Source organism: Rhea pennata, chromosome 13 (assembly GCF_028389875.1).
Source record: "Rhea pennata isolate bPtePen1 chromosome 13, bPtePen1.pri, whole genome shotgun sequence".
Taxonomy (NCBI): Eukaryota; Metazoa; Chordata; class Aves; order Rheiformes; family Rheidae; genus Rhea; species Rhea pennata.
The window spans coordinates 19,238,275-19,260,889 of record NC_084675.1 but is presented as its reverse complement, the minus strand read 5'-3'; the positions used below and the strand labels follow the sequence as shown (position 1 = coordinate 19,260,889).

At 45.2% G+C, this 22,615-nt stretch overlaps 3 protein-coding genes across 3 annotated transcripts; all 3 read right to left on the bottom strand.

Moving 5' to 3' along the window:
• Nucleotides 1-619: 619 nt before the first annotated feature.
• LOC134146291 (arylamine N-acetyltransferase, pineal gland isozyme NAT-10) lies at nucleotides 620-1,492 on the bottom strand. The gene has a single exon (XM_062586613.1). It carries the CDS (start codon nucleotides 1,490-1,492, stop codon nucleotides 620-622), a length of 873 nt encoding a protein of 290 aa, XP_062442597.1.
• A 4,661-nt stretch (nucleotides 1,493-6,153) lies between these two features.
• LOC134146290 (arylamine N-acetyltransferase, liver isozyme-like) lies at nucleotides 6,154-7,041 on the bottom strand. Its single transcript, XM_062586612.1, has one exon. The coding sequence runs from the start codon at nucleotides 7,039-7,041 to the stop codon at nucleotides 6,154-6,156; it is 888 nt and encodes a 295-aa protein (XP_062442596.1).
• Nucleotides 7,042-12,421: 5,380 nt separating this feature from the next.
• On the bottom strand, nucleotides 12,422-14,815 carry LOC134146283 (arylamine N-acetyltransferase, pineal gland isozyme NAT-3). The gene is made up of 2 exons (XM_062586599.1): nucleotides 14,730-14,815; nucleotides 12,422-13,458 (listed from the first exon to the last, which is right to left on the bottom strand). The coding sequence occupies exon 2, from the start codon at nucleotides 13,449-13,451 to the stop codon at nucleotides 12,579-12,581; it is 873 nt and encodes a 290-aa protein (XP_062442583.1). The 5' UTR covers nucleotides 13,452-13,458; nucleotides 14,730-14,815; the 3' UTR covers nucleotides 12,422-12,578.
• Nucleotides 14,816-22,615: the final 7,800 nt, after the last annotated feature.

Sequence of the window (22,615 nt, the reverse complement as noted above, 5' to 3'; positions counted from 1 at the left end):
TTTGGGCAGTTCACTATAATAATAACAAAGGGATTTATATGATAATAATCTTTTTTCCACTATGTTTTGTTTGAGCATGATAGTGAAAGAATTGTGCCTCCTGCATTGTGCCTTTCAAAGGTGACGGTACTGCTATACCCATTTTAAAGACAGGGAAATGGCATGAGTTGTGGGTGGTTAGATATTGTAAAAGGTGAAGTCTTAAATGTGTACATAGTTGTCTAAATGCTCACAGGTTATTTTTTTTCTCATAATAACCATAAAAATGTGTTGGCAGCGTATCAAAATTAATAATCCTTACTTCTATTTATGTGCTATAGGCACTCCAGAATTCCCCAGACATATTTCTTGCCCAAGTTTATGAACAGATTCAAATCAGTCTCTACATTTCTGCCGAAAATTGAACTTCAGTCATTTCACAGCAAATAATTCTGTCTACCTGGCAGAAGAGTGTGATATCCCTGATTTTCTTCCCTTTCCCCAACATGAAATTCACTTTAATCTGGTATTAATGTATTTTTCCTTCAATTGCCTGCAAGGGAATCCTGTAATCCTGCAGTAGCGATAGGGCAGACTGTGGAAGACACTGTAAATGTGTAGCAGAGGTTTCTCCGGTAGTCTAAATTGTGTAAAATCCTTTCACGTTAATCGGGACAAGCTTTCTCTCTAGAGTTATGTTGAATTTCTCTTTCAGTGTCTTTTCCACCTCTTCATCCTCAAGAGTTACGAACTCCACCAGATCCATATTTTCCTTGTAATTGTATGTGGTCTCAGTGAATGTCCACCCAATTAACGCTCGAAAGCCATCGGTGGTCTGCAGGGTGCAGATGGACTTCTTCGTGAATAGGGAGTCAGGGGACGTCTGAAGGTACGTGCACTGGAAACGGAAGTCTTCCACCGTCCGTGGCTCAAGACTGAACATATAAACTTTCCGACACTCTTTCTTTTCTAGAAGGTCAGAACTAGAGAAATTATGATTAGGGATATATTGCTTCCTTCTCATTTTCTCCAGGTACCAGACGGCATTTTTTTCTGTGAAGCGAAAGACTCCAGGAGCCTGGGGCTGGTCCTTCCCAGACACAAGCTCCATTGGTTGCCACATCTGATAGGACACACCAAAGCCTCCGTCAACAATATAGGCCTTGTCGTCAATAACTACCTTTACGAGCAGGTGGGTCATGATGGTGGCATACGTGTTTTGATATGGATTAAATACATACGCTCCCAGAAAACTGGCATCATACCCCAGGCATTTCAGGACCCAGCCTAAGAGCTGATTGTTCTCCATGCACCAGCCACCACGCTTCTTCTTCACGATTTTGTTATATACATGCTCCAGCTCCAAAGTAATTTTCTCCCCACAGTGGATGCTGAGATTTTCAAATGGAACAGCACGGATGTGGTGCTGGAATATATCAGTTAAGGTCTCCAAATCTTGTTTTTCAAGGGAACCGTTATAACCAGTTCTTGCAAAATACTCTTCAAGATTCATGTTTCCTGTAAAGGAAAGAAATGTTTTCTGATTTTGTTTCTCTACATCAATGATTTATGATGCTGGGAAGAACTGCCCAGGATATTGCCAGCAGAGATGTTTTAACTTACTGAACCTCATCAGAGAAGTTTTTAAAGGCAACAAATATTCATATCAAACAGTTCCAAGAGCAAAGAAGAGTAGTGCATGTGAGGGTTTGCTTTTTGCCTTAGAATCATCCCTATGGCAAACAGTTGATGCAGTTGCCGCTTGATATGCAAGGTCTGCGTAACAGGGATTTGCTGTATTTGCATTGTAACAGCAGGCTTAAGAAGAAATATAAGATCTCGCTAGGGAATGCTCAAAAGCTTTCATGAAAAAGTCTAAATCCACTTTTCAATGAAAGGAGTAGCAGTGCAGGGAACAGTGTTGTCTAGCAGTTGGAGGGAGAATAATTTGAGCCAGGATTCCCATGTTCCTTTCTTGAGTCTGACATTGATCTACGTGATCATAAATGAACGGTTCATTCTCTACATGGCTCTGTTTCTTCACTTACAAAAAGTAGAAAATGATACTACCTGCCCATTTTGTGAAGTGTCAAGTTTTGTTCAGATAATTATGACTGAGGAAAACCTCTGACCTTTTCAAGAGTCACAGAGCAGTGAGTCTCTTGTCTGCTCTGAGTGTTGCACAAACTCATTTTGGTGTTGGAATAATGATTCTGCATAGAGGTGAGTAATCTAAAAGGCAAAAGCATGTCTCTATTCCCAGCAGTGCCCAGGATCTCCCAGGGTGCACAGAAAGTGGACAGCCAATAGTTTACAGCTCTCTAATCCTGGCCTTTCATAAAACTTCATTTATTCCTTCCAGAGGTGGCTCTGAGAACTACTGCAGCCCACTTCAGTGTCTTCGTGGACTTCCCTGCCTCTAGCAATGCCTGTCTGTATGGGGAAGACCGCTCATGAGCCAGATTGCTGCCTGAGGAACTATTCAACGTATTTTTATGCCTTCCAACGCCATGGGAAGTCACGCACAGCTGTCTGCTGGCTTCTCAGTGGCCTATCACAGTCTGCTGGCTATCACTGGAAGCTGGATGATCAGTAGGTCTCTGAATAGATCCTATTTGTAAATGTTTGCTGTAGATTGCCTGCTAGGTTATGGAGCTTGACACAACATGTTTTGAAACGCTTGAACCTTTGCAAAGAAAGCACTAGCCATTTCAGCAGTTCAGAGTTACTGCAAATATTTAACCTCTTGACAACTCAGAGAGCTGCTTGGAAATCTTTTGTGCATACAGTAAGCTGAGCTTTAGACACTTGGTGTTAGCGACTCAGGAAGTCTATTGTGTTCAGCTAAATTCAGCAGTGAACCACTGAATGTTTACTGCAAGCTAGGATTTCTCAAGATGGTTTTCAGTGACAGATTCATGATGTGCATATGCATGTTATAGAAGCAGCAATCCAAAGTGAATGGGGAGCCCATCAAATACAGTGTTATCTTCTACAGAAAGGAATATCGTTTTCAGTGCTATTTAAGTGTGTTGGAGGATATTCTAAGGTAATATTTGTTAAGTGAAAAATAAGCTTCCAGTATTCTGTAGAATTGGGGTTTTTTGGTGTAAACAAAAGATTGGCCAAAATTAAAACCTTTTGTCTGTGATGCCACCCAACTTTGGTCAGTTGGGTAAGACAGAACTTGAAATCAAAACAGCCTTGATTTTTTTTCCCTCCTTTTTGATTTGCAGGGTCTGATTCTATCCAATTCTACCTGGTCACATTCTGAATGTTAAATACTGGGGACTGATCGTACCAGCATAATATTGGTTCTTGATTTTATATTATTTTTGATTTCTCTCTGCAGCTCCATAACGTGGTTGATCAGCGTTAGATCTTAACTGCTAGGAGATGCAAACTACAGTTCTTTTGAATCGTGAGCAGATCAGACGAAAAGCTAGATATTGGAAAGATAATCCCACAAACGTGACTAAGATTTATACAGAGAAAAGCAGCAGCAGTTGAACTTTCAAGGCCTGTTTCTAAATGTACAAATAAAGGTGCTCATGCAAAAATATTTACTACCAGCACCTCCTTATCATGACTGTACACATAATCAGTAATTATACTATTAAAACAGGTATCTATTTTCATCCTAATGCAGCTGGTACATGGGCTTTCTGGGATAGGCAAAACACAGTCTTACTAGTTTCATTTTTAAGTTGTTTTTAAAGGACTGTAAAGAAAGCAAAATTTATTAAGTTTTTCTCTGCTTCCTTTACATTTGCAATACTTCAAAATACAGTTATTAAAAAAAAAAAAAAAAAAAAAAAACTTCCAAAAACAGGCTGTAGTTCTGAATTTACACCCACTGGTGTATCTAAACAAATGCATCTCCCTGCTAGTCAAGTGAATTGCCTTCTGAAGAGCAGAAAAACAAGAAGAACTGAAATTGTGTTATTACTGCTTTGCCCTCTTTAAGAGCCCATATTTAGCAGGCAGTACTTTAGTTCTCTCTCTCACATACTTTTATAGTATCTTTTCCTAAAGGGAATTTTGCTTGAATTTATTCCCCATGACCTTTACCATCATAAAGAAACCAGTTTGTGTTTGTATTTTTTTTTAAATAAAAGCAACTTACCTCTTAACATAGCCTTATTTATTTACGTATTCAGCTGCTGGACTGTTTATTACTGAGGTAGCAGTCAGTGGAGCCAGGAGCAGATACAACTTGCAAGGGCCGTCCTCCTCTTTAAGTCTGTCTTCCTGTCCTGCACTCCTGAAACTTAAACTACAAGAAAGGGCAAAGTCCACCCAAAATGCATGCACATTTTTTTGGGCTTCACTGATCCATGAGCAAATTAAACTTTGTTTCTTCTCTATTAGGTGATGTTTGTCTCCTGCTGGTTAAGACCAGACTGCACTGGTATTCTCTGTAAAATAATTTCCGCAGATCTTTAAAAAATGGCTCAGCAATTTTTATGATTAATTTAATGTTATTTGGTGACCAGCACCTTGTGGTGGGGCTTGGTGTTCTCTTTACTTGTGGGTGCCCTATGTTGCCTAGACATTGCAGGCTACGTTTGTGCAGATGCACAAAGTAACTCTTCTTTTCTCACAACTTTTTGGGTCTCTTCCACCACACCAGCTGGTCATTTGGTAGCAATCTGATGTAATGAATGCCATGACAAATATTTATTTGACCAGCGTTACATATGAAATGAAGTAAATAATGCGTTTCCACTTGAAAACTTGGCCTTCTGCACCTTTGACATATTGGATCTTTCCCTTTCCAGCTTGCATGGTTTCACTGGAGGTGGAAAGTGAAAGACAGTAAGGGTGAGGTCCCACTGGGGGAGGCGACAGGCGTGCTGGACTGCACATGGGAAGCAACGGAGTTTTAGGCACATCAGCTACATCAGTCACATCAGTGAGCATGAGTGATGCACACACATGTTGAATGAGGGCCAATGTCAGTCCCTGAGCGAGTTCACCCCCGTGGCATGGCAGGTTTTCCAGTGCAAAAGGACCTACTTCCAACCCCCAGGCCAGGCTGCCTCAAGAGAAGGCACAAATTAAAAGGCTCTGTTTTGCACGACTGAAAGACTCTTACTTGGCAATAGCATTTTTCCTTCCCTCACCTTCTTGCAGCTCCTCTACAGGGCTGGAGACCAGTCTCCCTTGGAGAAGAGTCAACACCAGAAAATCAAAAAGCTGTTGTGCTACACACACTACATTGTGAAATCACCCTGGTGGCATGTCCTAACTTCTCAAGGGTTTCTTCTGCAGCATTAGTTGTAGTCTTTGTGTGGAACAATATTTATTAAAAAATATAAAGCTTTTTGTCTACAATATTGCAGTGCCCATTTGACGTCAGAGAAAAGTTAGGCCTCAGAATGTTTAGACTATATTTTTCAAAGGTTGATCTAATTTTGTTTGTTTACATTTTTGATTCTAAATGCATGATTTTTAAGAACTATTGAAGAGCATCAGCTCTTGTTGGCTTTGTTTAGATTTCAGAGAAACAGAAAAAACATGCTGCAAGTAACTAAATTTGGACACTCGCAGAGCATTTTTTTGTAAGTGTCCTTGCATAACTAGCTCACTGGAAGTCAGTTTGAGGTAAGGTAATAGAACACAAGTCTTTCAACTTATTTTCAGCATCGGCTCATCAGCACCTCCAGAGTGGCTTGTTTTAAGAAAGGCTTAACCTCTCATTTATCATGGATTCTCTGAAGGCCAAAATCATCTCAATTCTCTATTTCAGACTGTTCAAGAAAGTGAATAATTCATAAAACTATGTTGAGGAGGAGATGGGCTATCATACCAAAAAACATTAGATGTCTTTTGTGTAAAATGGGTAATACAGTTTCTCCTTATATATCATATTGGTTTCCTTTGCCACAAAAATATATCAGAAATAAAATGAAAGCCAGAGAGGTGAAACAAAATTTAATGGAGTCAAAAGGCAATTTCCATACAAGCAAATTAAAGGTATCTCAGTTTGTACAGAAGAAGTTAAAAAAAATGAAATGGATATAGGGAGGTAATTAATGATATGCTTAAATTTACCAGGCATTGTGTTCATCTGAACAGCTGAACTTTAGAATCAGCTTAATATGTTATTAATGTTAATTTTAGAAATTTTTATATCGAGTATTTAAAGATCCATCTTGCACAATGCTAGAATTAGAGCATATCCACTAAATTAGGTGGCAGGCCACGAACATTTACTGGTATAAGTTTGTTCGCTAAGGTTATATTGAATTTATCTTTCAGTGTCTTCTCAACCTCTTCATCTGTAAGAGTTGTGATCTTCACCAGGTCCATGTCCTCCATGTAGTTGTACTTCACCTCGGTGAAGGTCCATCCAACTAAGGCACAAACCCCTTCAGTGGTCTGGAGAGAGCAGATTGACTTTTTCCGAAATAAGGTGTCCGGAGACGTCTGTAGGTATGTGTTTAGCTCCTGGAAGTCATTCATATGTCGTGGCTCAAGAGTGAAAGAACACATTTTTCTGATCTTCCCTGTTTCTGGAGTATCAGTCGAAGGGGCACTTTGTTCTGAAATATAATTCTTCCTTTTTATTTTCTCAAGGTACCATATACCATTGTCCTCTGTGAAGCGAAAGATGCCAGGAATCTGAGGTTGATCCTTCCCAGAAATCAACATCATTGGCTGCCATATTTGATAGATGCCACCAAAACCACCGTCTACAATGTAGGGATTGCCATCGATCACTACCTTCAGTAGGACATGATTTATGTTGGTGGTGTATGTTTTCTCTGCTGGATCATAACTATTGCCTCCAAGAATAGAGACGTCATATCCTATTCTTTGCAAAGCCCAAAATAAAAGGTAGTTGTTTTCCAGGCACCATCCACCACGTTTCTTTCTCACAATCTTGTTGTAAATAGGTTCCAAATCCAGATCAATGCTCTCCCCACAGTGCATGCTGAGATTTTCAAAAGGAATCGCCTGGACATGGTGCTGGAAGATGACTGTTAAGGTTTTCAAGTCTGCATCCTTATGGGACCCATGATAAGAAATTCTTGAGAAATATTCTTGAATGTTCATTTTGCCTGTGTGAGCAGAAAAAGAGCTGGTTACTGTTGGATGGCTCTCAAGGGATTCACTCCTATTTCTGTAGCACCGGTTAAGCAGCCAGCAAAGGTACCCTGTGCTTTCTGCCTAGTATCTGAAAGAAACCTCTGCCCTTGATAGGAGGTGAAAATAGTCTAGAGCTGCTAGTATCGTCTGTATTTCTTTTTAAAAAAGAGAGATAAGGATAGGAGCAGGTGAGAAAAATGCTTTAGCTCTCCGAAAATTTCTTCAGCTCAAGTAGCTCTCTGTATTGTAGGCACCTGCAGCGCTTAGCACAGCAGAACCTTTGGTGTGATGACAGGCGACAAAAAAATTATAAAACTGACAAACAACAGGTCTGCAGACTATACTGGAATAAAAGTCGCCACGATTTTGTACTGTTTCTTCTTACAGTAGCAGGTAAGCAATTCTTTACTTATCGCTCAGGTAATTTAACTAGAAGGTTTTACATTCACAGTTTTAGCTAAGGGGGATTAACTTCTCAGTGTGTCACCATTTTAGACAAGCTCTCATGTGAAGTAGATTGTTGTTTTCTTAATCTCTTTGGTTTCCCTGTTGAGTTCAGGCAGAGCTTTGACCTTGGCTGTTGATGAAAAAGGAAAAAAAAAAGTCAATTTTTCTACTTCCAGGGTCAGAGGAATTGACAATTATTAAGAATATATTCAAGGCATATTTGGTGGCTTTCTGCTTTGGCTTTTACAAACCAAAGGTGGCAGTTGGAGCTGATTGGACATGTTTTATGTCACGGCCCTGATCTGCTTCTCTTCCTTAGCAGAAAGCGACTCTCTTTTCTACTGACTGCGTGGCCAAGATGCAAAAGGCTCCTGAGAACGTTACTAATCCACTGACTCATCTGCAACCTACAAAGATTTGTTTTGCCCTTAATTTAGCTTTAATTTGGCATTTTTCCATGCAAGGATGTTTTTTTTTTTCCCAGAACTGTTCACAATCTGCTAAGGTCTGCATTAATTTCTGAAAAGTCTGAGGATTTCCTTGAAATTGATCCCACATTCTTGGGAGGATTTTCCAAAAAGCACTTGCTGTAGATTACGAGGGAGAAACGACTTTCCTGCTAGTAGTTTCGGCGCTGGCCCAGCAGCTCCAGCAGAAACGACCGGGAGTTTAGCTCCGTTTGCCTGCAAGCAGCTGCGCGAGTGCCCAGAGCTTTGGGAAATCCCACCTCAAACAGCTGGGCAGAAACGCCTGCCCTGGCAGGTGGGCGCATCAGGTGACCTCATCTCTAGACTTTCACCCCAAACTCCGTGTCAGTGGCATAACTCACTTGGCTTCATCCTACTGTTTCTGACGGGCGCTAGGAGCAGGATGCAGGCTGCGTGATGCAAAACCATGGGAAAATGCAATAAAGCAGAGAACTGTCCCACTAAGGGAATAAGAAATAAACATTTTCACTTCAAAAGAACCTAAGGGACCACATGAAAACACAGTAATGGGGCTTTGACGCTGCATTTTGTGCTTTTCTCCCATCTCCTTTCAGGACCAGGGCAGGGTCTCCTTGGTAACCGTGCTTGCGGGAAGCCCTCGCTCCCTCCCCGGCGGACGGGCTCGCCCTGCCGCCGTTTCCAGCCGTTCTGCATAACCGGATAGAAACATCTCCGCCGTGCCGGCATCAAGCTAAAGCCCCGCGCCCGGCAGGGCCTCACCACCGGCGCTCACCCGGTGGACCTCGCCCGGAGCCGGCGATGAGACAAGAGCATCGCCGGTCCCCCGCGAAAGCGTTGGTGAAAGCGTTGGCTGCAGCCCTATAAAACACGCCCGCGGGAAGAGCGCCGCAAAAAGCCAGCCAGCGCCGTGCTCCTCCCGGCCGTGAAGTCCCTCGGGGTGGCTGACCAAAGGGGTTCTGATCTCCATTAATACAAAAGGGGGGTTAATACGACAAACCCGCCGTGCAAAATCGCTGGTGTCGGTGGCCGCGGCCCGACGGCAGCCGTGCGGAGCGCAGCGCTTGCTCTCCCGAGTTTCCCGGCGGCAGCTCTCCTTCTCGTCGCGCTTTGGGCCGCTCTGCGCCGTTGTTCGTCCCGCGTTAGCGATGGCCCTGAAACAGAGAGCGAGCCTTTGCGTACGGGATGGTTTGCGTGCCAAAGCTGGGCTGCCCAAATACCCACTCAGCTCTCGCTCGTGTTTGCTTTCGCTCCCACGGCAGCCCAATTCCGTTCAGCGTTCATGCACGTTCATAGGATCAGCTCGGTGAGTAGCAAGATTCAGACATTAGTTCTGCCCGACTGCAAACGTCCCTGGGGATATCTGTATCTTTTCATAATTAGAACGAATAGCAGAAATTGTTCCTCGCTGCTAGAATTCGCGACGGGCTTCCAAGGTATGTTTCCCTTGCACATGCCAGTCCAATTTGTTTGATTTTAAGCTACGTTGTGTGTGAGGCAATAGCGGGGTTTTTCATACGCTCTGGCTCAGCATAAATGGGGAAGTTTAAGTCTCAGCACCTGCTCTTTGCACTCGGACAATGTCCTCATGCTGCAGTTCATGGTGGTGGCCCTGGGGGTGGTCATTTCTCCCTTGCTAACGTGCCTCCAGGGCTAAGCACGGGCAACGCAGATACACGCAAGAGGCTTTTCCAAGCTGCCTGACCTGCGCCCACAAGATCAAGTTAAAAAGCAGACCCCTGGGGACTTACCTCCGAGCCAGCAAGCGTTGGGCTTTCTGTGCTGGATTGCTCCAAAGTTCCCAGGAGTGTTTGCACTGGGAACTCTGTTCTTAAAGCTCCAGCTTCCCTTTTACTTCCTGGCACTGGTGGCATTAGCCTCTAGCAGAACCAGCAGAATGGGGACTTAGTTTTTTCTTTTATAGTATTTTCTGCTGTGATGGCTTTATTGTTTTCCTTGAAAAGGCATCGTGTGTGGGGAAAAAAAAAAAAAAAACAGTCATGCAATTCATCGTGTTAGGTGCCGTAAAAAGAGCTGGAAGACAAGCTGTTCCCTGAAGAGCTTACAGTACTGAGTAGGCTTAAACCTCCCGTGTTACTGGTGGAGAATCAAAGCCCTCCAGGAAGACAAGGGAGAAATACAGTTTGAGGAGTGTGAGTAACCCCTGAAGGTGGTTATAGCCCTGTGCTCTGCAGGTCTCTGCAGAAGCAGCTTGCTTTTTGCTCCCATGCAGCAGCAAAACAACACGGCAACTTCTGATGATGCAGCCTGTGCCGTTGACACTGGTGTGGCCAGAACCCCTGCGGGAAACTCCTTACGGCGGAGAGCTGCTCATTCGAGCCAAGGAGGTCATTGATCTACTAGCCGTGGGTGGCAGCTGTTGAGTTAAGCACCAGCTCTGAGTTGTTCCTCGCGGCTGCTACCAAAGCCCCAAAGCAGCAAGGCCAGATTTCCAAGGGCATTGGGCTGCCCAGGTCCCCTCGGTCGCAGCGAGGATGCTGCTCCCCGGAGCTGCTGCGCTCCCTAAGCCTGCAGTGCCTTTAAGAATTTGCCTCCTGACTCAGTGATAAGAAAAAAAGCAAACTAGTGAAATCTGAGACTGAGGGATTCTTTCCTCCGTTCCAACTGTGAGCTTCGAGCTTCGTGCGATCGCTCAGCGATAAGATCTGCCGCCCTGCGAGCACTGAGCAAGGGGCACGGGGGCTGCGAGCAGCAGCGGCGCTGAGCTGGGCTGCGGAGCGGGGAGAAGAGCGGCCGGGGCAGGGGTTCGAGGGGATGAGTCAGCTGAAAGCAAGGCATTTTCATTAATTATTCTTTGCCCTTCACGTGTTGGATGTCTGGCCAATAGACGTAACCAGCTACCCGTGAGCCACCTCGGAGCCCGCAGCCGTCCCTCCTGCCCGTGTCTTTCCACAGCCTGGCCGAGGGTTTTGGCCTCTGCTCCTGATGCGCTGCCAGGATAAGGATAAGCGCGACAGGGTTGGTGCAGCTTTTTCCGTACCCTGGGGCTGCTAAAGTGCTGAAGGAGGCCACAGCTTTCACATCCTTCCACGACGAGCCAGATCCCCGGACAATTTCCTCTGCCCATCGGTGTTGAAAGCTGCTGGCCACACTATAAGGAGCCCCAGTTTCCTCCGCAATCTGCTACAGGGTCACCATTAACATTTCATTTCCGCCCACCCTAGGCAGGGGGAGAGCCTGGTTTGCTATAAGTGACTATTAACATGCAGCCAAGCACATCCGGACGTGTTTGACACCAGGAGGAGGGGGATTTGGGGGACTTACTGTGTCTCTGGGAAACATATTCTGAGTATGCAGAACAGCAGCACTTTTTATTAACTAGTACACAGATTGCTAGTTGTAGGAAGCCACATACATTGCATAACAAAATAAAAAAGGGACCGTGAGGCTATTGTATTTTAAAAAGCCTTATCTACAAAAACACATAATCAGGACAACTGCAGTGATTAATGAAGGATCTTTGAAAATTTTTACTTTGGAAGAAATCGTAGTTTGCAGAAAAGAAACAACTGAATATTTGTAGTTCACGATATTTGATTTTTTTATTGAATTGTAATTTACTTAATTATAAGTGCGTAGTTGTAATGCTTCTGTGATTTGCACATAGAGCAACATCAAGCATCATCTCAAAGGGCAATGTGATTACATTTGAGTAACTTCTCATCCTAAAAATGTTAGCCTTTAGGTATCTGATGAAGATTTATCCTTTCTCCTTATATCAATATAATTAGCATCACTGCAAACACTTCTTCAGTAGAACAGATATGTTTTGGAAAAATCCTGCTGTGCATGAATTTGAATTCAGCCACAGCAATTAATGTGCAATAATATTCCGAGTAGGAAGAACACCCCTGTGAGCGCAGGACGCATTCCTAGCAGTCCACTGCTGGATTTTGCAGACAAACTGCATAGGAGGCACTTCAGATCCAAAGTGAGCGCCAGAATTACTGCTTTTGGGATACGTCACTGAGAGAATGGGAGTTGTGTAACATCAAAACGTGGCCAAATTGTCTCCTGATGTTTCTGATCATCAGATTTAGGCCATAACTAGCCCCTCTGTAAGTATTTGCCCTGTATGTCCTAAGTGCGGAGCTGCATGGTGGCAGCGTGAAGGGGTGTTACGAATGGAAGAGCAAAGAGCGCAGGCTTCAGCTTGCTGTACCAAACTGAACCCTGAACGTCTTTGTTTTTCCAGCTATTAAATTACAGAAAGAATATGGCAGTCATTTAAGATGCAGGTATGGTTTCCCCAGGTGGCAGTGCAAAGTAATAAGGAAAGAGACATACTGCCTGGGTTCCCCACCCTGCCAGGTTTAGTGGGAAAAGCTTTTAAGAGATGAAAGGAGAAGGGAATGGCAGAGCCTGCTTCCAGCTACGCATGAACAGAATGGGAGTGATTTGATTGAGCCGGGAGGAAATTATTTGTACTGAACCAAGGAGGGATGCTGCAACAGTTGTGAAAATCAATTTCTGATCCAGATTCATGCTAATATGTTCTGCCTTACGCTGGGGTAGAGGGAAAGAGAAAGCCTAACCTTTAGTGGTTGTCAAAAATAGGGGGAAAGATTGTATTTAATATCAGGCGGTGAGTTAGAATAGAGACAACCTGCTAGTATTGATGGGTACAAATTTCTTATCTAGTGTTATGTTGAATTTCTCTTTCAGCGTTTTCTCTATTTCTTCATCTGCAAGGATTCTGATTTCCACCAGATCCATATTATCCTTATAGTTGTACTTCATCTCCGTGAGTTTCCACCCAATCAAAGCCCGGATGCCATCGGAGGTCTGCAAGCTGCAGATAGACTTGGTAACAAAGAGGGAGTCTGGCGCTGTCTGCAGGTGCAGGTTGCAGGACCTGAACTCTTCGATGTCTCGTGGCTGAAGAGTAAAGAGATAAATTCGACGGCAAACTTCTTTTTCCACATTGTGAGAAGAAGAAATGCTTTGGTTGGGGACATACTGCTTCCTTTTTACTTTCTCAAAGTACCAGGTCCCATCTTCTTCCAGGAAGCGAAAGGTGCCGGGAGTCTGAGGCTGATCTTTCCCCGAAACCAGCTCCATGGGCTGCCAGAGCTGGTAGGCCAGCCCAAAGCCTCCGTCCACAATGTAGGATTTGCCATGAAGGACCACCCTGAGCAGAAGATGATCGATCTCATCAGCGTACGCATCGTACTCTGGGACATAAACTTTTGCGCCCAAAAGCGTGACGTTATAGCCTAGAGTTTTCAGGGCCCAGGACAAGAGGTGGTTGTTTTCCATGCACCAGCCGCCGCGGTTCCTCCTCACGATCTTGTGGTAGACCGGCTCCAGGTCCAGCTCCACGCGCTCGCCGCAGTGGATGCTGAGGTTTTCAAAAGGCACCGCGCGGATGTGGTGCTGGAATATCCCCGTTAAGGTATCCAGATCCGTTTTATCGTAGGCACCCTGGTAAGAAATTCTGGCAAAATACTCCTTGATGTCCATGTTGCGTCTGAAAGAAGGGTAAGAAAAAAAAAAAAAAAAATCAGCGGCTCGTGCTGGAAGTGACGGAAGGATCGTTATCGCGGGGCCCTGGTCGGTACGAGCAGCCTGCTCGGGAGAGGCCGGGTTGGACTAACAGCCCTGCCGAGGCCAGCTGCGCCGGCGCTGCCAGGAGCCGAGGGGACGCTGCTGAGGGGCACAAATGTTATTTTTAATTGCGTCTCTGAGAGCTGTGACCAGGGGCTCCGGCTGTGCTCGGAGCCTCCCCAGACCCTGCAGGGAAACCCTCCCTGCCCGGGCTGGAGCCGGCCTGCCTCGGGGTTTCCTGCCCTGCCCGCTCCGGCTTTCCCAGCCCCTCGGCAGCGGGACGGGATTTTGATGCCGCCGGGGGAGCTCGTTATTCCCATCCGGGCACCATGAGATTTCAGAGGGCTCCGAGTTCTGTACAGGTTATCGGCCCAAGAGACCCCAAAATGTTCTGAAGTCCCGTTTACGCATCTTCGGTTAAAATTACAAGAAGCAGGCAAGGTAGGTGGGTTTAAATTATCCCTAGAGTGAAAAACGGCACGCACCAAATCGCCCGGGGGTTTTGGACAGATCCTTTCAGCAGCAAAAAAGCCAGAGGTCCACTCGGTACCATTTCCCGGCACAAGCAGGAGGCGTTGCCGGTCTGGCAACCCCCCCTCCCCCCCCCCCCGTCACCTAAAATTTAGGCTACAAAGGTTCAGAAATCTGTAACGACTGCGCCAGGGCCAGCGACCCGGCCGCAAGATGCAGGCTGCCTCACGGCCCCGCGGGGGCACGCACCACGTTCCTCTCCCGGGGATCCTCCTCGCTCCGCTTTGGGCTGGTTTCCGAGCTTTTCCCCACAGCACCAGAAGGACAACTTTATTTATCTTTATCGATGATTATGTTTTTTTCGGAAGTGTCGTTTTTGCCAGATGACGCTTTAAAGCAGCCTCACCAGCCATGACCTCTTCCCCTTTCTTTTGGCAGAAGTAGGGAAAACATTTGTATTAATTCCTATTTAAAGGAAGAACCGTATTGGTGCAAGGGTTTGGGGGGGTCTCTCCATCCCAGCGGCGGTATCTGACATAAGGCAGCTGCCCCGAATGCCCGATCAGCTGGAGGCTGCCAGCCCGGTAAATAAGCCAGCAGGTCTGCTGCACCGTCGCGGAGGCGCCTGCCTGCTGCTCCGCAGCGTTTTGCCTTAGCACGTCTTTAACTTCCTGTTTAGGAAGCACTTGGCTATCAAAACACTGGGTTTAGAAAAGGTCTTACCTGCAAAATCAGTTCAGCAGCAAATGTCTCTCCTGGGTTTGTTTGGGTTTTTTTTTTTGTCTGTTTGTTTAGGCTAAAGCAGGTGCTGTGGCTGCGCGTCCTGCACCTAGCGCGGGCGCGGACCGAGACCTGTCTGCAGCTGCTCTTCGGGGAATGTCTTTTCCCTCAACTCGCTTTCACTCTCCTCTGTCAGATTGCAAAAGCTGCAAGGGAGGAGGGAAAAAAAAAAAAAAAAGGGTGGAGCGCGGCAAGCGCTGGAGCGAGCTAGCAGACACCCGCAGCGCTGCCACCATCCGCCTTCGCAAGCCCTTCGCTGCGGGCACGGCGGTGGCTGCACGGTCTCGCCGCTGAAATGCTTCCTGCAGCGGCTAGTTTGAGCTTGTGAAGAAGAAAAGGTATTTTCTGTTTCAGTAGCTGGCCGTATGCCTAAGGATAATAGATATTTTTCCCAGGTATTCGGTTCCTTGTTGTTGGGGGAGTGTGGGGAATGTTGCAATGGATTTAATTGGAGAAGGATCTTCCACTTTTCCCTAAAAGTAGCAAGATTTCCGCACGGTTGCAGCCCCCTCACCCCAGTCAGCATGTGCGAGAACGTCAACACTGCTGCCTTTGCCTAATTTACTCTTTGTAATTTCTGTGCATTGCTTTATTTCCCTAAGTTTCACAGAATGCAAAAAAAAAAAAAAAAAAAAAAAGGAGAGAGAAAGAAAAAAAAAGTGAGAGAAAGAGAGAAGTGAGACAACAGCGTGTCTTCTTTGATCTTTGCCCAAAATTAGCACCCAAGGATGCCACGGTGTTGAAGATAAGATTTGCAAAGCAGTAATGAATATGAAGCACTAACACAAAGGGCTCACCGTGCTTTCAGGGTGTTTCATCCTGGTTTTCTCTCCGAACATTTTGCCTGCATTTTCCCGAGCTAAGTCTCATTCATTCTCATATATACATATATATAATATATATGCCCGCTGTGTATAATATATATATGTGCCACTGCCACAATGACACCGTAGGCATTTCAGCTCTGCAGACTGAAACTGGAGGCCGTACGGAATCATCCTTTGCTGAAAAAAAAATAAATAAAAATAAAAAACCCCACAGGGACGGATCTTGCTGACGGCACTACGCCCGCGGAGCGCCCGGCTCCGAGAGCGCGGCTCGGCGCCCGCCCTGGGCAAAGCTCACTGCTCCCGATCCGTGGCAAAGGTACCGCGAGGGCCGGTCCGGCCCCGGGAGCTCTGCCGAAACGCTGAACCGTTCGTGTTTGCGCCCGGGGCCAGGTCGCTGCGGCTGGGTTCGGCGAGCTGCCAGCAGCGCGGCTGGGTAGCGCCCACCCCAGCAGAGGAAACAGAGGAAAAATAATAGAGAAAAGCTGCTGTAATGCAAGTGAAAGTGGTAAATAATATTCGTAGCCTATAAACATACTCATAATGGTAGAACTTTCTCATGCTTTATATTCGTTGGCTTCTCTGCATAATTATACACACCAGCTGCAGCTGTCTTACATCCCTTTGCAATGGCTGTCTAACACATCCATCACGTGCAGGTCTTGTGGTCCTTGCTTCCCCTCCGCTTGCTAAAGGATGACTGTGGGACTGTGTGGCCAACTTTTGCCTGGGGATTACTATGCTGGACATTTCTTGGGATTTTTTTCAGTGAGGAAGAGACCAATTCTCAATTTTAGTGACTTTACTATCCGAGAAATATTTCTGAGGGCTGGTGAAAGTCAAAAATTATGTACTTGGCTTATCTATATCCAGTATCAATATGAGGTTTTCACACAAGCCAGCACAAAGTATAGTAACACAGGCCTAGGAGATAGCTTTGGCCTTCTGGGCCTTTCAGTCCTGAGGGTTTCAACATAAATCTTTTAAATATAAGTGGTCATAATTCATTTAAATCCCATTACAAGGGGAACAATTGGCTTTTCTACCTGAATGGATTTATCTAGCGGAAGGTTTGAAGCAAAAACGTTCTATGGAACTGCTTTGATGAAAAATACATTCATACATCCAGCTTTTATTTTCCCATGTATCATGACTTCTGCAGTGAGGAACAGCAGGCCATGACCACTCGTCAAGGTGCGGTCACAGCACTGGGAGGACAGCCTATACTTTCTCGTGCTTCTGCCACCCCAGCAGGAGACTGTGGGACATGTATTAGGAAGCGGAAGTTGTCCTTCACTTCACAAGCAGTCATCAAACCCTAAATGCGCTATTTTCATCTCCATCTCATGGTCCACCTCTCTTTGAGCTACCAGCATCACTGTCAAACTATGGAAATATTGAGGAGGAGGTTCTCCAGACTGCAGCTCAGGCACTCGCACTGTTCCCTTCAACGTGGCTCACTTCCAGCAGCAGGTAACTTCATCTGTTCTTGCCACCTGGCTAACAAGCAGCTGGTTAGACTTTGTACTACCTTAGCAGCAACAGCTACAACTTCACCTTTCCATTCCCTGCTGGCGTGTGGAGAGGAGAGGTGGCTGAGGGTTCTGACAAGGAGGAAGAAGACAGGAGATCAAGAAAGGTGAGCCCAGGACTGCTTACTTGTTCTGGTAGGCAGAGAAAGGCCCAGTGGAGGAGCAACAAGCACACTGGTCAACAGTGTGGGAGCTTTCTGTATCTGATCTTTCACTGCCCAATCCTGCCATGGTCAAATAACTCTTTAACATTTTGGGTACCTCCGACTTTTCCAGCAGCTCTTTGGTCCCCACTACCTGCTGTGGACAGAGATGACGTCTTACTTGGGCTCACGTACTTTTTCTGTTGATCACTGGGTTCCTCCACAAGGGCCTTGGCACAGACTCCTCTGGTCTTTCTTTGTAGATGGTCCAGTTCCAGACAGGTTGATCAGCAGTTAACACTGGTCTCCTCCAGGGTACTAAACCTGTAAGCAAAATAAAAAACAACACGTTTGTTCTGCCACATTGGTATTTAATATTAGGGACTGGCCTAACCGTGCTTGCAGAGTCTCTCCTAGGACTCTGACCTAGGTGGGCCTTTGCCCGGCGGTGGGCACCACGCGAGAGCTGCGGGCAACGCGGAACTGCGCGAGCGGGCAGCGAGGACAGCCGGCTCCTCCTCGCCAAAGGGAGCTGCGCGTCGGAGCCCTGGTCTCGGGGCGCACGGCTCGGCAGAGGAAGGATGAGGAACGGCAGCCGGCTCTGCAGCTGCCCTTGCAGCTTTGGCTCTGCAAGAAGTGCCTGCACAAGCGCTGCCCCTCGCTCCCACCCCTGCTCTCCATTCCTGACCATTTTGCATCCTCATCCTCAAAAAATATTCCAGCACCTTCTAAAATCAATATGCAATATATCCCCCTTGAAGACCCAGGGCTTTAATCATCTCTGTCTTCATTTCAACGTCTCGTCTAGAAATTGGGTTTACTCCTTTTTACTGGATTTTTGTGACGATAAATACTCCCAGGATGAAGCAGTTATTAGTTACAGTCACATTACATGATAGTTGCCTACGGGAAGTATGATGGTATAAGAGGTATAAGATGTAACTGGGCACCCGCATTGCCCACTGGACCCCGAGACAGCTTCGTTTCCAGCTGTGCGGCGAGAGCCAGTGGTCAGAAGCCCACCAGGGCCTTTTCCTCACACAGGAACCGGTGCTAAATGTGCCTTACGCACGTGCGGCCAGGCCAACGGGGCCTCCGCAGCCGTGCCCATGAGCAAGCCCCTTTTGGTAAGGCCTCCTTTGAAAATAAAGATGCTATGTTGAGCTTGTTGCAAAACTTGACGTGGGATAGTCTTTTAAAATTAATCAGCCAATAATTTCTCTTTCAGCTGAAAAAATATCCATAATTTTGATTGATAAATATATAAAATATCTTGTGACCTCGGCACACAAACTTCTACCAATTTATATGTGACCTACACACACAAACAAGATGTGGAAGTCAACAGTCTCTGTCACTACTGGGTCCATAAATGACTAGGTGTCCAAATCTACATATCACACACAAAGAAAATGACTAACAAGGAATTTTCGAAAGAAAATATTCCCAGGTAATCAACAGGTGTATTGACTAAAGGAGAGGCATATGTGCATGCTGCGCATACTGTGGGGAAAAAAATGAAAGTTCATTTAGCCCTCTAAAATTCCTCTGGTGAGCTCACATTTGGGATAGTAGCGAAGTACTTAATAAAACACTTTTGGGACTGGGATATAAAGCAAGATGAAAAGCGTCTCAAAGGAAAATATTCCTTAATTTGCCTAAAAAGAAAATAACTTGGCTTTATAAATCTTACATTCTCTATGTAGAGATATAATTTATATAAGAGAAATTAGACACACACGCTCATCCATATTAGCTCAGGAAAAAAAAAAATCTGTGTGCATGTGCCTAAATGCAGCAGCAGAGCGATAACCACTCATTAGCAGTTGGTCTTTACTTTCTGGTCATGAAACCTCCAGGGTGCATCCTTGGAAGCAGGGTTAAATTGCCATAATTCCCCTGCAGGTCACAGAGCGATGCTGCTTCCACTCGCCTGGCTTTGGGCCTGCTCCAAGCGCCTCCAAAATAAAATGGTTGTTTTGGTGAAAAGGTTCCCATTGACTTCAGTGGGAATTTGGATCAGCCCTGACTCAGGCTAGAAACATGCAAAGCGAGAAAGCATTTACACGAGTCCTGTCATTCCCTCTACTTAGATTTTGCTTTTTTTTTCCTGGAGGTAGGTGGGAGGGAAACTTTTCATCTCGGTGAAGAATAAAAAACAGAGAGTTACAGTGACAGAAAAGAAAAAAAAAAACAACTAAGCCTTCAGACAACAAATATTCATTATAGTGCAGCAAGCACAGGAATAATATACATTGGAGATGACAACATATTCCCTCCACCCCATTCAGCAGTACAAGGAGGGAAGAGAAACCGGAGCGATCGCTGGGTGCAAAGTGCCCCCTCCCCACCAGGCTTACCCTTCTTCTGGATGTGTCAGGGAGGGTCTGGAAGTTGTAGGAAGACTCAGAAACGTGAAAATGCTCCTGCAATGCTCCTCTTCATCGATCCTCGGCAACCAACAGTCACCCCATAGATTTGCTCCGGGTATGTCACCTACATGCAGCTGGGTGTTGGTGGAGTGAAAGATTTTCCTGATGGAAAAACACAAGGCGGTAGAGCAAGGGTTACTGTGGCAACCTGGACTCCGAATCTCTTTGCTCTTCTGCCACTGCACTGAGGAGCAATGCAGCAGTCACTGAGGACACCGCTATGATTTTTTAAATCGTGGAAGCATAAAATGACTTTTCACATGGCTTGTCCACCTGCCCATGCATGGTCATCTGGTGCCCAGAAAAACAAACCTGAGAGCAAAGCAAACAGGCAATGGGCAACATATAGCTCTATAGAAAAAAAAAAGAAAAAAAAAGAAAGAAAGAAAGAAATTATTCACACCTGAAACAGGAGGCTATGCCAGGAAGCAGATGTAGCTGTGAGAAATCGCACTTTCTTATGTAGCTGACAGTCTTGTGTACTTCTGTGCACTAGGGTGGATGGAAAGAGACAACGTGGCCCTGTAGGTGTTTAGAAAGAACCGAAAGTTGTGAGGCAGATTCTATATATGGTCAATGTGTCAAATTGTATTCTGGACAACAGAGGAAAAAAAATCTATTTACTATTAACAAGGTAAATTGTCCTAGCCAGTGTCATCTCGGATCACATCCACTTCTATATTGTTTGGCTGGGAACTAACTGAGTCTTTCTTTAGAAATATTCTGAGGTTACTGAATATCACTCTCTTCCAGGAATCAAGCCATGCAAGGAACAGTTCTTTCCCAGAAATCAGCTCCAGGTCTATGTTGCTCCAGGGCTGATGTCTATAATTTTTTTTTCTCCGACAAGGACCAGTTTGATCCTTGATCATCTGAACTTGTGAATGGCCTTCTCTTTAGGGAGATGAACTTGATTAAAATGACATCAACCTTGTACATTTTTGTTGCATAAATTAAAAGATAGCTAATGTCCGTGCAGTGGCAACTGTACTTTTTTTTCCCTAATCACAGTGTTGCAAATTAATGCTCTATCCGGTTCAGCACTTCCTTTCAAGGGGATGCTGAGGTTTCTAGAAGGAGCAGCATAGCTGTTGCGCTGGAAGTTATCACCAGACTTTGCAAAACCTTTATTTAACAGGAACTGCAGTGAGAAACTCTGGTGAAATAGTCCTTGGAAAGTAACCTCCCGTGACTGGAGGCCCCTCTCCTCTGTTCCCTGCGTCAGGGCCCCTGGGCTCCCCTATTTAAAGCAGATCTGTCACGAAGAAAGGAGCAGGGCTCAGCTGCACAGCACCCGAAAGGCCCGTTGTGGTGCTGGCTCAGACGCTGCAATGAGAGGAACGAGGACGGTGCCGAGAGGCAGCAGTCTGCTCCGTCCCCTTCCCTCTTCCTTCCCAAAGAAAAGGTCTCCTGCATTTCTCCTGGCATGACTTAGCTCCGTGCCACCAACAAACTCTATCAGTCTGCTCCTACTTTTTATACTAATGAGAACGTTAAGCAACCTATCCAAAAGTAATCACCAGGACCTCCTCTGCAAATTTCTTTCAAATCTTCTCAGTGCTGTTTTTGCCAGATTCTCACCCACTTTGCAAATATTCTTCTAATTGCTGCCTTTGCCAGTTTAACCAACAGCTTTCCAAATAGTAATGTATCAAAAGCCCTGTTGAAATCCCAGGACACATTTGTTCCATCTAGAAAACCAGTTACCTAATCATAGAAATCCGACGGTTAATTTGGACTACTAATCTTTAATAATCTCCTTCTCTATTGTTATAACTTACAGCCATCAAAAGCAGCTATGGTATCTGATGTGTCTGAATACGTCTCTCCCGTACGCATATTTCCAAGTCGTATTCTCCAGTGGCGTCTGAAATGAATCAGATGGGGTGAATGTATATTCTGCCTTCAGCTGGTAATTGAGAGACTAACCCTGCACGGCTGCGAGAGACTCAAGGGAAAGCCTCCGAAATTGGCTGGAAGCTAATAAAGTTGAGCTAAAAGCTCAACTTTTATCAAATGGTCCCCTGAATGTTTCATCAGAAGAAAATTTGACTGCATATTTATACAGCCACGAAGATACCCAGTCTGAAACTGCAAAATCAATTCACCAACAAGTGCGTCACTTATCACTCACGGTTGTTATTCCAGCTAAGTGAACTGATTTGGTTTTCATCACTTTGCACAATGAGGACATGAATAGACAGTGGCCTGCCTGAGTCCCTTCAGGGAAAACACTTCTAACCATTTTCTCGGTGGCAGTTCACATATACCCAAGGCTTCAGCCTAGGTTGAGAGGTGCTGCAGGGTACTTCAGAGGACAGCAGCATTTAAGCTCCATTTGACCTGGTCCTGATTAAAGGACCTGGAGGCCTTGAGTCAGGCTGCTTATTAAACATTCGAAACCATTCTTAATAATAATAATAATAAGGTCAATCAGGAATTTAAAATAGAAAACATTCAGTCAGTTGATCTAAACTGTCTAAGTCGATCTTCAGTGAGTTTCCAGTTCTACTGAATGCAGACCTAAATCCTATTTTGATTCAAGATGCAAACCTGAATTGTAGTTTGGCTGTTTTATGTCCAATTGCTATTCTACCTTTATTTGTTTTTCTCTTTAGTGTTGGTCCAGTGCTCAGTAAGAGTTACTGCAGTACTGAATATTCCTATCACTGAAGAGGTTTCATTTTGCTTTTTTCTCCCTGGGGACTAGCACGTACTTTTCAAAGCTACACATCATTTTATTAGTTCTATTCCCAGGCTCAAAAACGTCTAGGTCCTTTCATATGAATGTGCTCTAATTTAGTACCACCAGCAAATTCTACTGAAATAGTCAGAAATAATACAGATGTAGCTAAAGATCCCTGCAGTAACCTACCCACAACCCTTCCCCAGTGC